The sequence below is a fragment of the Nannospalax galili genome, unplaced genomic scaffold (assembly GCF_000622305.1).
Source record: "Nannospalax galili isolate Female #2095 unplaced genomic scaffold, S.galili_v1.0 scaffold1055, whole genome shotgun sequence".
NCBI classification, from domain to species: Eukaryota; Metazoa; Chordata; class Mammalia; order Rodentia; family Spalacidae; genus Nannospalax; species Nannospalax galili.
The window spans coordinates 242,163-257,097 of record NW_008337140.1 but is presented as its reverse complement, the minus strand read 5'-3'; the positions used below and the strand labels follow the sequence as shown (position 1 = coordinate 257,097).

The 14,935-nt window shown below is 37.5% G+C and overlaps 1 protein-coding gene across 7 annotated transcripts in view; it reads right to left on the bottom strand.

Annotated features, from left to right (window-relative positions):
• The window catches only part of Zmym4 (zinc finger MYM-type containing 4), a 119,375-nt gene that overhangs the window by 23,507 nt on the left and 80,933 nt on the right, over positions 1-14,935 (bottom strand). For all 7 annotated transcript variants that reach the window (XM_008832105.3, XM_029563116.1, XM_029563118.1 and 4 more), the window contains 7 exons: positions 14,639-14,676; positions 13,498-13,642; positions 10,289-10,407; positions 8,429-8,600; positions 7,475-7,528; positions 6,516-6,695; positions 6,012-6,106 (listed from right to left, as the gene is read on the bottom strand). In XM_008832105.3, coding sequence (XP_008830327.1) covers positions 6,012-6,106; positions 6,516-6,695; positions 7,475-7,528; positions 8,429-8,600; positions 10,289-10,407; positions 13,498-13,642; positions 14,639-14,676 — 803 coding nt within the window. The remainder of the gene's footprint in view (positions 1-6,011; positions 6,107-6,515; positions 6,696-7,474; positions 7,529-8,428; positions 8,601-10,288; positions 10,408-13,497; positions 13,643-14,638; positions 14,677-14,935) is intronic.

The window sequence follows — 14,935 nt, the reverse complement described above, 5'->3', positions numbered from 1 at the left end:
CTTGCATTTTTTAGACACTGGAACCACCCAATGAGATATAACCATTATGACCACTCTGATCAATTAGGAATATATTTTAATCTATAAAATAGGCCTCAGGGCTGGAGAGGTAGCTCATTGGTTAAGAGCACTGGCTGCTTTTGTAGAGGACCTGCATTCAGTTCTCAGCATCTACATGGCAGCTAACATGAGATGACTCTGGCAGAACACTGCCTAACATATATGAGGCTCTGGGTTCCAGTTCTAGTACTATAAACAAAACAAAACAAGACCAAAAAAAAAAAAAAAGGAAATAAAAAGCAAAAATTCACAACCTAAGTTTTTATCTTAAAAAATTGAAAAAGAGGAACCAATTAAAATGCCAATTAAGACTGAACAAAGCTGGGCATGGTGACATATGCTAGTAATCTCAGCCCTTAGGAGGCAAAGGTAAGAGGATCACTGCAATTTTAAGGCCAGGCCGGTCTAGATCGCAAGTTCTAAGTCACTCAGAGTTACACAGTAAGACCCTGTCTCAAAACAAAAGGACAAAGAAGGAAATAATATGAAGGGGAGAATGGCTCAAGAGTCCCCAGTCCTTCCTGAAGTTTTATTTGAAGTTAACAATCTATAGGGGAGAGACGGATTCAACCAGAAGCAACTATCTGGAAGGACACGCACATACACACACAGATAGACATGCATGTACGCATAATGGAACAAATGACAAGAGATGGTCATGGAAGAGAAGGGTGAATTCGACCTAAATACAACATGTACATACAGGAAAATATAATGGAACGTATTATGCATAATTAATATATGCTAATAAACATTAAACAAAAAAGGAAAAACAAAAATAATGGGGGAAAAAACTGTGAAAAAATGCAAAATTTGTATGTTGAAAGTTGGCTCTTCAAAAACAAAGCTGGCATGGTGGCACAGGCCTTTAACTCCAGCAGAGGCAGGCAGATCTCTGTAAGAGCAAGGCTACATAAGGAGTTCGGGGGGGGGGGGGGGGGGGGAGGAAACCAGGGCTCAAAAACAACAAAAAAAAAAACAAAAAAAAAAAAAAACAAAAACAAGCTACTAGTCTCTCTTTCTCGCTCCTTCTGAGAGTTTGTCCTAAGGCTTATTCAGACTGAAAATATTTTTAGCAAGACTGTTCAAAGGCAGTGATACATAGTTCTATTTTTCAAATCCAGAAGCATACCTTCACGTTATCCCATTTCCTATCCTGACTTAAAAAATTTGGCTGGGCGTGGTGGCACATGCCTTTAATCCCAACACCCAGGAGGCAGAGGCAGGCAGATCTCTGAGAGTTCGAGGACAGCCTAGTCTCCATAGCGAATCCGGGGGGGGGGGGGCTAGAGAGAGACCTGTCTCAAAAACACACACACAAGAAAACCCAAACACCAAAAAACCAAAAACCAGTAAATCACCAGGTAGGATGATTAGGAAGAAAAGTGGAAATATAAATTACCAATCTGTGAAGCTGTAGAAATTTTAAAACATTATTTATAACAATCTGATAAAATTAATTTGTGAATTCATGCCTAAAACTTAAATAGAATACGCCGATAAATTTGGCAACTTACAAGTAAAAAAAAATTCTTAAGCCAGATATGGGAAATATACATAAATATATGTAATTCCAGCTACTCACGAGCCTGGTACAGAAAAATTTCTAACTGAAGATCTGCCTAGGCTAATGTGAGCTCAATGCTCAGTGTTCAACTAAGTGGCACGATCTCAAAATAAAGATAATTAAAAGGACTAAGGATATCTAGATTAGTGGTAGAGCATTTGTTTGGCATGCATGTCCTGAGTTCAAGTCCCAGAATACATATATTCTAAAAAGATATAAAACAAAAAGCTTATTCTAGGAAAAAATTACATAAATCTATATAAATATGATTTATAATTTAAAACTTTCTCATAGGCTGGGCATGGTGGCAAGGTCCCAACACTTAGGGAGGCAGGGGTAGAAGGATCATCATTGAGTTCCAGGTCAATTAGCGTTATATAGCAAGACCATAGCTGAAAATAAATTGACAAAAGGAAACACTAAGTCACTTTATAGCACAACACCAAAACTATACAAAGTCATTTACAAGAGAACAGAGAAACTTAAAACCCTAAAAAACAAAATGTTAACAAACTTGGAGCTGGAGAGAATGGATGGGGGAGATAGCATGTTCATACAGTAAATGACTCAAATTGTCAAGATGTCCACTCTATACAAATTCAGAGTAACAGCAATAAAAATTCTCGCTGTCTTTTAAATTGTACTGTTATTTTTTATGTGTATTGAGTGTATTGCCTGCATGTGTGTAAGTGCACCCTTGTCACTGCAATGCCCATGGAGGTCAGAGGAGGATGGCAGATCCCCTGGAATTGGAGCGAGGACATTTGTTAGCCGCCATGTGGGTGCTGGGAATGGAACCCGAGTCCTCTGCAAGAGCAGCCAGTGCTCAACTGCTGAGCCATCTCTCCAGCCCAGTATTTTTTTGTTTTGTTTTGTTTTAAAGAAAAATCAAGGTGAACCTATAGATTATATAAATATGAAAATAGCAATTAAGGAAAGTAGGATAACACTCACAGAGATGGAGAGAGAAATGGAGAGAGTGTATTATTTGCATGTAAAGGCAGGCGCACCCATGTTGTATGACACCCACGGAGGTCAGAAGACAGTGTCAGATCCCCTGGAACTGGAGTTACAGATGGTTGGTTGTCAGCTACCATGTGGGTGCGGGGGAGAGAACATGGGTCCTTTGCAAGACCAGTCAGTACTCTTAACCACTGAGCCATCTCTCCAGCCCGAGATCTTAATTGTTAGAGTGTATACTGCTCTTGCAAGGGATCTGGGTTTGTTTCATAGCAACAACTTTTCAGATTACAACTGTGTGCAACTTAAGTTTCAGGGGATCCAATATCTTTTGGCCTCTACAGGTAAGAGACATATACATGGTGCACATATGTGCACATGCAGGTACTCACACATACACATAAAACAAAGTAAAAAAAAATTAAAAAGCTCACTCTCTCAATTTCAAGACTCTAGGACAATAAAGCTGGTACTGAAGGCTAGAACAATGGCCCAGGGGTTAAGAGCACATACTGCTCACAAACATATGTGACTCCTGTTCCAGGGGGATTTGACACCTCTGGCCTACGGAAGCACCAGCACTTACTTGCATATACTCACATACATACGCATAATTTTTTTAAAATCCTTAAAGAGAGCTAATGCAAGCATAAAAATAGTAGGCCGGGCGTGGTGGCACACGCCTTTAATCTTAGCACGGGGGGGCACGCCTTTAATCCTAGCACTGGGGGGGCAGAGGCAGGTGAATCTCTGTGAGTTTGAGACATGCCTGGTCTCCATAGCGAATCCAGGTCACCTGGGGCTATAGGAAGACCCTGTCTCAAAAAAGACCCCCTCCAAAAAAATATAAAAATAGTAAAAAATAAATTCAACACAATGGAGAATTTCAGAAATACAACTTATAAACAAACACTCAGTGTACCTTTAAGTAAAAGTGCCTATGTAATTCAGTGGAAAAGGGCAATCTCTTATTTACTTATTTATTTTTTTATTATGATTATTATTTTGAGACAGGGTCTCCCTGTAGCCTCAGCTGTCCTGGAACTCACTATTGTAGACCAGGCTGGCAGAGATCTGCCTGCCTCTGCCTCTGGGATTAAAGGCATGTAAGAATGATCCTAGAAAAATTGTTTAGCCATATGCAACTCATGCATAAAAATTAAGTCAAAACAACAACAACAACAACAAAAATTAAGTCAAAATAGACCAGAAAAATAAAAGAAAATGTAAGGGAATACTTTAGATACCATCAGTTAGATAAGGATTTTTAGATGGAGCATTTAAAAACAACCATGAAAGAATAAAAATGAATACTTTCTCAAAATTGAAGTATTTTATTAACTATTAAGGAAAACAAAATAAGCAGGAGGATCAGGAGTTCAAGGTTGTCTTCTGCTACCTGGAAAATGTGTGGCTAGCCTGAGCTCCATGAGACCCTGTTTCAAAAATAACAAAAAGAGGCAGATCTGGTGGCACACTCCTTTAATCCGAGCACTCAGGAGGTAGAAGCAGGTATATCTCTGTGAGATTGAGGTCAGCCTGGCCTCCATAGTGATTTCTAGGCCAACAAGGGCTATGTGAAGACCCTAACTAAAAAAAAAGGACAACTCCCCCCCATAAACATCCAAAGAGCCCCTCCAAAAAGCTAGGAACATAGCTAAGCAGGGTAGCACAAGCATGCCCAAGGCTTTGTGTTCAATCCCGAGACTGAGAATAAAATGAATGAGCCATAGAACAGGAGCAAAACTCCTGGTGGATAAAGGAATTATGGCCATAAAAGTAATAGTTGTATCAGGCAGTATTAGTGAACACCTATAATCCCAGCATGAAATGTAGAGGTAGAAGTGCTGTTGAGTTTCAGGCCAGCCATCTCAAAAAACAATAAAATCCCATCACACACACCCATAGAACAGTCAGAACTAAGTGACAACCACCACTTTCCCCAACACCAAAGAGGAGGAGGATGTGTGCCACACTCTAGATATTCTGCCAAAGATGGCATACACATGGCGACTATGCATATGAAAAAAATGTTCTACAATCTTAGTAGTCAGGTAAAAAACAACTGAAGCCACAATCTACCAGATTAGCTAAAATTGAAATTTGACAATAGCAATTGTTAGCAAAGTCATAGTACTTATCAATACATTGCTGGTAGGAATGTAAAACAGTACACTCACTTTAGAAAAGTCTTATGAAGTTAAATATATACTTACCTAGTAACTTTATTTCTAAATAATTTTCCTCAAGAAAAATGAAAACATAATCACACAAGGATTTACTCTAAGATCATCCTAGCAATTCTCTAGAAGACAGCTCAAAATTGTAAATAATAAAAATTTCTAACACTTGTTACACAGTTGAAGAAAATTTGGTCCTTTTTTTTTTTCTTTTTTTAAAAATAATGAATGCTTCTTAGAAACAAGAATGAACCAAGGAGACACAAAGCAGCATGGATTAACCTCAAAGGCACTATGCTGTCAAAAAAAAATTAAGACACAGAGAACTACATATGATACTATTTATGTTTCAGAAAAGGCAAAGTAGTATTATTTTGTAACTATTCACATATTAGACTGGTGACTGTCAACATCTGTATAGGAGGCTGATCACAAAAAAAAGATTAGAGAACTTTTTGGTGCAATGGAATTGTTCATGACCATGGTGGTAATTTGCCTAAACCAAAACAAAGTGCATTTTGAATTTATCTGCTTTAAATACAACTATAATTCAACAACTAATTAAAAAGAAGGCTATTCTTTTTTGCTCTTTTTGAGACAGGGTCTCCCTATAGCTCCAGCTGACCTGGAACTCGCTATGTAGACCATGCTGGCCTTGAACTCACAGAGATCCGGCTGCCTCTGCCTCCTGAGTGCTGGGATTAAAGACATGCACCATCACACCCAGCAAAAAAAGATCATTCTTTCAAAAACAGAATCTTTAAATGCATTATTTTATTTATTGTGTTTATATGTGACACACATATGCCACAAAATGCTAATGGAGGTCAGAAAATAAATTGCAAGAGTTGTTTCTCTCCTTTCACCATGTGGGTCCCAGGAATCAAACTCCGGCTGTCAGCCTTGGCAACATGCACCTTTACCTCCTGCACCATCTCACCAGCCCATAAAAAACAAATAAATAAAAGATCATTAAAATGTTTTTTAAAAGACGAACAAAAAAACTAAACAAAACAAAAAACCCTTTCAATTCTAAAAACAAAAAGTCCTAACTGAAAGAAATACATAATAAAAGATATGGTTCTTCACCTTAAAAGAAAGAAAACCACAAAAATAAAAGCTTGCAAAATAATGCATGAAAATACCTGCCCTTGGCTGCTATAGGGCTTTGTAAACAGCAAGAACTAATAAATACTGTTAAAACACAGGAAAGGAAACTCTATAAAAATTAAGCTGCTGCTTACTCTTCGTCTGGGCTGGGGGAAGCCATCTCTGTGTCGTCGTCTGGTTCGGGAACGTGCCTGGATTCCCTGTCCTTTATTAAGTGGGTCAAAGGATTCTACAATAATCAGCAAAAAGGACAATGTGAAGTATGCAACTCACAGATTTAAAGACTTCGATGGGGGAAAGAAAAAGTAGGTAATTATTATTGTATTCTTATTTAGTTTGTGATAAAACAAGAATTTCACTTAAACTTAAGAGAAACAAAGAATACAGTACATAAATGGAAAGTTCATAACAAAAAAATCTTTTACAAGTAGTTACTGTGGGAAGGTTTTTATAAAAGCTCAAAAATCAAATTAACCATTTATAAGGATATTATGATAGAAATTCACATTTACAAAGGCAGGAATCTCTGTGCCCTAGATAATCTCTAACATATCCCAACTGCTTAATAATGTCAATTTGGAGCCTTGTCAATCTTCTAAAATAAATGATCTTTGGTAGTCAGACTATGCTACACAAACCTGATGGGAAATCGGCCTCCAGATCTTGCTCTGTTTCCCCTTTGGAGAACTGCTTCAGTTCCGAATCTGCCTCTTGCACAGCATTTGACTTTAAGGCATAATGATTCAGTTCCTCCTCCCAGCTATGTGGAGTAGATACTGCCTCTGATTCAAGATCACCACTGTAGGTGCTTCCTTGGTCTAAACACACAAAAACAAACACACCCTCTTTGCAGTCTATTGACGTATTTAGAAACTTTTCTGAACCTCTATATATCAAAAACTGAGCTATGACTGTTGGATAATTATGTAAGTACAACCAAGAATCAAGTAACTTGGGGATGAGAAGACAGCTCAGTCAGTAAAGTGCTTGAGTACCTGGGTTTGATCCCTAAAACCTGTATTAAAAAAAAAAAAAAGCCAGGTACAGTGTGGTATGTTATAATTCCAGCACCTAGAAGGCAGAGATGGGTGAATCCCAGGTGCTTGTTGGCCAACTAACCTAGCCTACTTGGCTAATTCCAGATGAGAGAGAGACCACTGTCCTTTAAAAGATAAGTGCACCATGCCTGAGGAATGACACCCAAAGCTGTCCTCTGACCTTCACACCCCACACACACATGCAAGCACACCCACCCACATACACATGTGTACCACCGCTATTGTTTGCCCCCCCCACCCCCGCACATACACACAAATAAGGAAAAAGAATAAAGTAACTTGTTTAACAGCTTCAGAGAACTGGATTCATTTTCTTGGTAAACACTGTAATGCATTATCTCAATCCTTGAAACAAACAGTTCAGGAAGCTTTTATTATTTGCAGCACTAATTTGCATTAGTATTATTAGAAGCATTTAATGCTCCTTAAAATTATCTCAAACTATAGAATACTATACCCAGGTATACTAATTTTTATGAGTTTCTATTGCTAACAGAGGATAGGATAGCTAAAAATAAAATTTATTTACAACTACAAACCTTTTTCAAATATCTTGGTGTCTAGAAAGAGTTCCTGTTCGGAAGTTTGAGATTCTAAAGAAAAGAAAAAAAAAAGAGCAAACAATAGAAAACATTGTGTCTCAAATCAAAGAGAGCCTTATAGCAAGAACTGCACTACAGAATTCTAAGTCAACAGATGCACAAAGCCCACTTCATTAACAGAATGAAACATTTATGGCAAAAGCAGTTCCGTTGTTTACATTGCTTGCCATAGTTACACTCCAGGTAGTAATGAGAGAAGTCATACTCGAAGGAATGTTCATTCTGACTTTGCATTCTTCTGCCGTTTGAAATGTTTTTGTATACTCAAACACACAGAAAATTTGACAAACAGGCTTTAAGATGTCCAACCCAAATATGATAACTTACAATTCTCTTGAAAGGGCAACAGAGTTAGAACAGAATGTTTCATGAGCACTTAAGCATGTGAACCTGATAGGAACACAGTTCTATCAAATATATCTAAAAATAAACTCAAAGATTAAAAGAAGGAAAATATTTTTTTTGCGCTTACTCAAGAAACCGTTTTGTCCATTCACTAAAACCAAAGCGAAATCAGTCTGAAATCCTATCATTTCTCCTTCCTATACTCCTAAAACCATTTCATTTTACCTAAACAAATTACAAGCATTGTCACGAAGCTGACTTTCTACGGTTTTTCTGTAAAGGCAAATTGAGAATCCAACGAATGTTAAGTATTAACATGAATAGAAAGGCCATACGCCTTTAATCCCAGCAGAGGCATGCGGATGATCTCTGTGAGTTCCAGGCCAGCTGGGGCTACAGGGAGACTCTGTCTCAAAAAGACCAAAAAAAAAAAAAAATCCAATGCATGGGATATGGTTCAGAATTTATGAATAACAATAGTGCAATTTAAAAGTCACAGAATTTTAGGTGTGCTTTTTCTTCCTTACTTTTAAAAACTATACCAACCTCCCTGGGATAGTGTCTTCTCCTTTTCTTCATCTTCTGCAATCATTTCTGCCATCTCAAGGAGGTCAGCTTCAAATGGATGTGTGGGAAGCTTTTCCTTAATGTCTTCAATACTGTCAGTGACTTTATCTTCATTATCCATTGAGGATGGAATTAGCATGGGGACAGGCATCTGAAAGAACAAGGGGTTATTTTTTTCCCATTTTTTGTTTGTGGTTGTGTGGCAGTCAGAGGTCCACATCAGGTGTCTTCCTAAATAGCTCTCTGTCTTATTTTTTGAGACAGGGTCTCTCACTAAACTGGGAGCTTACTAATTTGAGTAGACTGGCTGGCCAGCAAGGAACCAGGGATTCATTGACTCCCCAGTACTAAATTACAAACATGCACAGGTATGCTTGATTTTAACACTGACCCTCAAGTTCAAACTCAGGTCCTCATGCTTGCAAAGCAAACACTTTGCCAAGTGAGCTACCTCCCAAACCACCAAGGATTTCTTAAGGAGCAGGTTTAGTGTTAGAATCTGTAAGTTTTTTGGTTTTTTTTTTTTTTTTTTTCTGTCTTTTTGAAGCAGGGTCTCCCTGTAGCCCCAGCTGTCCTGGAACTCACCATGTAAACCAGGCTGGCCTTAACTCACAGAGATCTGCTGCCTCTGCCTCCCAAGTGCTGGGACTACATGCGTGTGCCACCACGCCTGGTTCTGAGTTAAGTATTTTTAAAAATGAACAAATTTCCCAGTTCTTGGAAGGGAGAGGCCAGCCTTGAATTCTGTGAGTTCAAGACTGGCATGGTCTACATAGTGAGTTCCAGGCCAGCTGGAGCTACAGGGAGACCACGTCTCAAAAACACCCAAAAAAACCAAGAAAATAAATTGAGATATTCTCATTGCTGAAAATTATGAGCCTTTGTACTATTTTTTTTGGGGGGGGGGTCTTTTTGAGACAGGGTCTCCCTGTAGCCCCAGCTGTCCTGGAACTATGTAGACCAGGCTGGCCTTGAACTCAGAGATCCGTCTGCCTCTGTCTTCCAAGTGCTGGGATTAAAGGCATGTGCCACCATACCCGGCTTCGTAGTATATTTTTATAAAATTGGAACCATTAAAATAAAAATCTAAAACTAAAACCATGAAAATAAAAATCTAGTAAGCAGTCAGGTATGGTGGCTCACACCTTTAATCCCAACACTCAGGAGACAGAGGCAGGAGAATCTCTGACATCAAAGCCAGCCTGGTTTACATAATGAGACCCTGTCTCAAAAAACCAAAAACAAAAAGAAAATTTCCCACCACCAATAATTTACTAAGTACTTTCATGGACACTCAACAAAATGTTTCTGAATCCTTCAAAAGAATAATCCTATAAGACAGTTTTATTTTGCTTATGAAATGATTTTTGCTTATATTTTCTTGCTTAACATTTTTAAACATTGATGAAATATTGATTGAATTGACTTCAAAATATTAATTGAAAATATATTTAATAAAAAGTGAGAAATATTTCTTTTTTTATTTTATAAGTCTGGCTCTCACTATAGCCTAGACTGGTCTGGACCATCCTTATGTAGCCAAGACTGGCTTTCAAACTGTCTGAATCCTGCTCCCTCAGCTTTCCAAGTAATGGAAATATAGGTATAAAACACCACACAAAGCTACTAACTTTTTCGGAAAAAAATCTTCTTTGAGAACACAAGGTGTTAAGGGTAAAAGAACAGTTTCCATATTAAGTAACTATAGCAATACATCAGCAGCCAATGAAAACCAGGTACATTTCACAAACTAGTGAAAAGTTTCTTAACATAGCTGTTAAAACTCTAATGAAGAAAAATGCAAGCTAAATTAGCATTAATCTCTAAATAAATACTCACAGGAACTGGAATTCCAAAGGGGACAGGTGCATACTGAGTATAAAGATGAAGGGGTATGGGCACAAACACTGGCACAGGAACAGGCACCACAATAAGCTGGGGCTGACTTGGAGTATCTTCTAAAGAAAACATACACAAACCAAAGAGGATTGGGAAAAGATTAATAATAGTGCATTTTAAAAGGTGAGAGCAAATTATTTTTATTATTTTATGTGTATAAGTGTAGTGCCTGCATGCAGTACACCCATGTTGTACAATGCCTATGAGGGTCAGAAGAAGGCACTGGATCCCCTGGAACTGGAGTTATAGACAGTTATTAACAGCCACATGGATTCTTAGACTCAAACCTGGGTCCTCTGCAACAGCAGTCAGTGCTCTTAACCACTGACCAATCTCACCAGCCCGCAAGAACTTACACTTTAAAAAGGACAAAATCTTCATTAAATGCTGCTAGAACACTGAATATTCATATATGCAGAAGAGAGAAATGAGATCTGCCTCTTGCCATATTAAAAAATACCAATTAAAAATAGAGACTTAAATGTAAGACCTGAAAAAAAATAAAGTAGATAATAGGAGAAATGTTTCAGGACAATGTTCTGGGAAATTTTTATGCAAATTTTTAAAATGTAATTTTATGTGTTTGAGTGTTTTGAATGCATGTATGTTAAGTGAACCTGACCATACAATGCCTGAGAAGGACAGAAAAGGTGTCAGATCTCCTGGAATTAGAGTTACAGACAATTGTTAGCTGCCACGGGTGCTGGGTACCAAATCTGGGTCCTCTGCAAGAGCAGTCATTGCTCTTAACCACTCAGTCATCTCTCGAAGCCCCTGGGGAAAGGTTCTTTAAGGTACCACTGCAAAATAACAGGTAACAAGAATAAAATTGACCTATGAGATTATACCAAAATAAAAAAGTTCTAGGGGCTGGAGAGAAGACTCAGCAGTTAAAAGCACCACTGCTCTTGCAGAGAAATCAGATTCAGTTCTCAGTACCCACACGGCAGCTCACAATTGCCAGTTCCAGGGATGGCTCTGCCTGGGTGCACATACATACATGCAGGCAAAACACTAACACAAATAAATAAAATAATAAAAATAAATTAAGTTCTATAAAGAAACAATAAAGGGAGATAAGAAACAAATTATAGAATGGCAGGAAATACTTGCAAACTACTCATGTGACAAGGATGTAAAGAATATAAATGAAATCAAGTTAAGAGCAAAAGAATAAATAAGCAGCCAAAAAGCCTGAACAAACATTTCTCCAAAGAATATATCTAAATGCATAATACAAAAATTTGAATATGGTTGTGGCCCAGAAGCAAATGCTACTGCTAAGACTTTGTCCACAAGGTGGGGCTATTGGATAGCAGACTTCAGGAGACCTCCATAGTGTGGGGTTACACACTCATTAGACATTGTAGGGTCCTACTTTCTCTGTTCTTGGTTTGAGAGGCAATCAATTACTTGTTCTCACAGATATTCACATTAATCTTATTCACACCATGAGGTAATGGGACCGAAGAACAAACTCCCCCATACCATGTCTTTGCAATGTCCACTAAACCTGGGTAAAATAAACTTTGTCATTCTAGGTTAAATACCACAGGTGTTTCAGTATAATAACAAGAAGCTGGCTAGACCAGTAAAAATGAAAAAAAAAAAGCTTAGTATCACTAATGATCAAGGAAACAAACATCAAAATTTTAATGATGGTGCTGGAGAGATGGCTGAGAGGTTAAGAGCAGCTGCTATTTCAGAGGACCAAGGTTATGTTCTCAGCACCCACAGGACATCTAGAAACCATCTGTAACTCAAAGTCCAAGGGATCCAATGCCCTCTTCTGGCCATCGCAGGAACTAGGTGTGCATATGATATATATAGAGAGAGAAGCAGGAACAGATACACAGAATAAAAATTTTAAAGAATGAGGTAACATCTCATCTCAGTGAGAATTACTATCAAAAAGACATACAGAGACTCCCCCGACCCTCCCCCCAGGTGGATAAGCAAGGAAGAGCTGGGGGAAGAGCATACATTGGTGTGCTAGGTAGTGTAAGCAAATAACTATTACGGAAAAAAATTAGGTTCTTCAAAAAATTATGTCCATAATTCCAAGAACTCACATAATGGAAGAAGATAACTAATTTCTGCAAGTTGTCTTCTGATCTCTACCCATACACTAAGCGCCCACACACATAATGTAAACAAATGTAATTTTTTTAAAAATATTTAAAAAAAAAAAAAAAGGGTGGCAAGTGAGCCAGGACTGATGACGTATGCCTTTAATGCCAGCACTATGATCTGAGTTTGAAGACAGCCTGGTCCACACCAAGTTCCGGGCCAACCAGGATTATATAGTGAGACCCTGTCTCAAAATAAACAGTAGTTCAAGTTACAAGTAGCTAAAGTAAGACTGCTTCAGGCCAGGATTTCAGGGCTAGCATGGGAACAAGAACAAGACCCTGAGTCTTAAAAACGGCAACTAAGAATAAAGCCACTAGAAACAAAACTACAATGTTATTTAATAATTCTATTATTGGGTATATATCCAAAGAAAAAGAAATCAATATAATGAAAAGATGATATTGCACTTCATATTTACTGTAAAACCACTGGTAACTGACTTTTTAAAGCAGGGTGTGAAGGGCTAGGGACAGGTGTCCCATGAAACACAGGGCTATATATATATCATCACATGTACAAATAAGGAAATAAAATAGTACTGAGCTATGTAAGCTTAAGGGCACTTTGGAAAACAAGAAGCAGCTCTTAATTCAAAGTCTGCACATTATACTCAAGCTTAGAGTACAATATTACAGTTATTAAAAAGGAAATTAAGCCGGGCGTGGTGGCGCATGCCTTTAATCCCAGCACTTGGGAGGCAGAGGCAGGTGGATCTCTGTGAGCCAGCCTGGTCTACATAGTGAGTTCCAGGCCTGCTGGGGCTACAGGGAAACTCTGTCTCAAAAAGACCAAATTAAAAAAAATGAAATTAAATGTGTTTATAATATAGTATTATGGGTTAATTTATCTAAATTATTACCCCTAAAATAGGGAAAATGCCTGATTGACAAGCATAATGTACAAACTAAAGTGGGCAATGTATATAAACAACAGAATAGGACATAGGGTATACTCAATGGAAGCAGATTCCCCCATTCCTTTCCCCTAAATAAAATAATAAAGTCCAAAGAACATACCTGTCTGGCATTCTTTGTTTTGGGTATGTGGTTTGCATGAAGTGGCTTTGGTCTGTGTGATAGGTTTGCACAATAAAGCCTTGTTCTTCAAAATCCTTGGAGGCTGGGAATGTGGAAGTTTCAGGGCATCTGTTTGTGTACTTGCCTAGTTTAAAACAAACAAATCAGGAACCACTTCAAAATATTATCAGTAATTACAAGAATTATAATTTAAAAACATACCACATTGTAATCACATGGAAGAAACAGCATGTAAACATTATACTAGTTGCATAAAATATATACTATGGCTAAAATATGGACAGCAATATCAAGGAATATTTTAATAATTATCAATTAACTGAATGTGTTTAATTACTATTGTTTACCATGAAAAACACTAAGCTTATTGTAAAACATTAATAACCAGTGCAATGCTAGCCAAGTTTTAAATGAGAATTGTTACTTTATGACTGAGTTAGAAGCTAACACATAGAAGCTCTAACCAGGATTTTTTAAAGAAAGGAACTCAAATAGGATATGAAAGTTAGTCCACAGACAGGAAAATTTTCAGAAATCTGTTCCACTCATAAATTTTGTTCATTATTGATTTTCTTCCTTATTTAGTCTAACTTTTATGACACAATGTTGAGCTGGGTGTGGTGGCACAGGCCTTTAATCCCAGCATGTGGGAGGAGGCAGAGGCAGGTAGACCTCTATGACTTCAAGGTCAACCTGGTGCCCCCCCCCCAAACAGGGGCTGCAGGGAGACCCTGTTCCAAAAAGACCAAAAAAAAAAAAAAAAAGAGAGAAAGAGAAAGAAAGAAAGAGAGAGAGAGACAATGTTGCGTGAAAAAGGAAAAATGGCAATTTACAGCAAGATCAGTATAGAATGGGAGACTTAAGCATTACGAACAATCATTAAAAAAGTTTGAAATATAAAATGCCTAATTCTGTATAATTAGTTTAACTATTCACTTTAAAATTTTTTCAACAGTAGTCAAATCAATGTACATGACAAGCCAAATTAAATATCAAGAAATTCTTTTTGTCAACAATTTTATTCCTCCATAAAGCAAAGTAAATTTGCTCATACATATTTTTTACTACATATAAATGGAAAATACAATAACAGTATCAATAAAAATAAAACAGAACTTACGTCTCCAATGATTTTGGCTGTTACTGTTGGAACTGCACCTTAATATGAAAATAAAATATAAAATAAGGATCTTTTACAATTTTTGAAGCATTAGTATTGAAGCTATCCATAAATACAAAGTCATGATCAAATTTAATTCTGGGAAAGCAAGCAGTAGTGCTTAAGTATAAAACATGAAAAAACAAGCTGTGGGACTTGGGAAAACACTGTTGTACATCCTAGTAGTGCAAAGAGAGCAGACAGTCCTAATGACCACAATAATCATGAAAATGAGCAATGACGGACAAAAGATACACC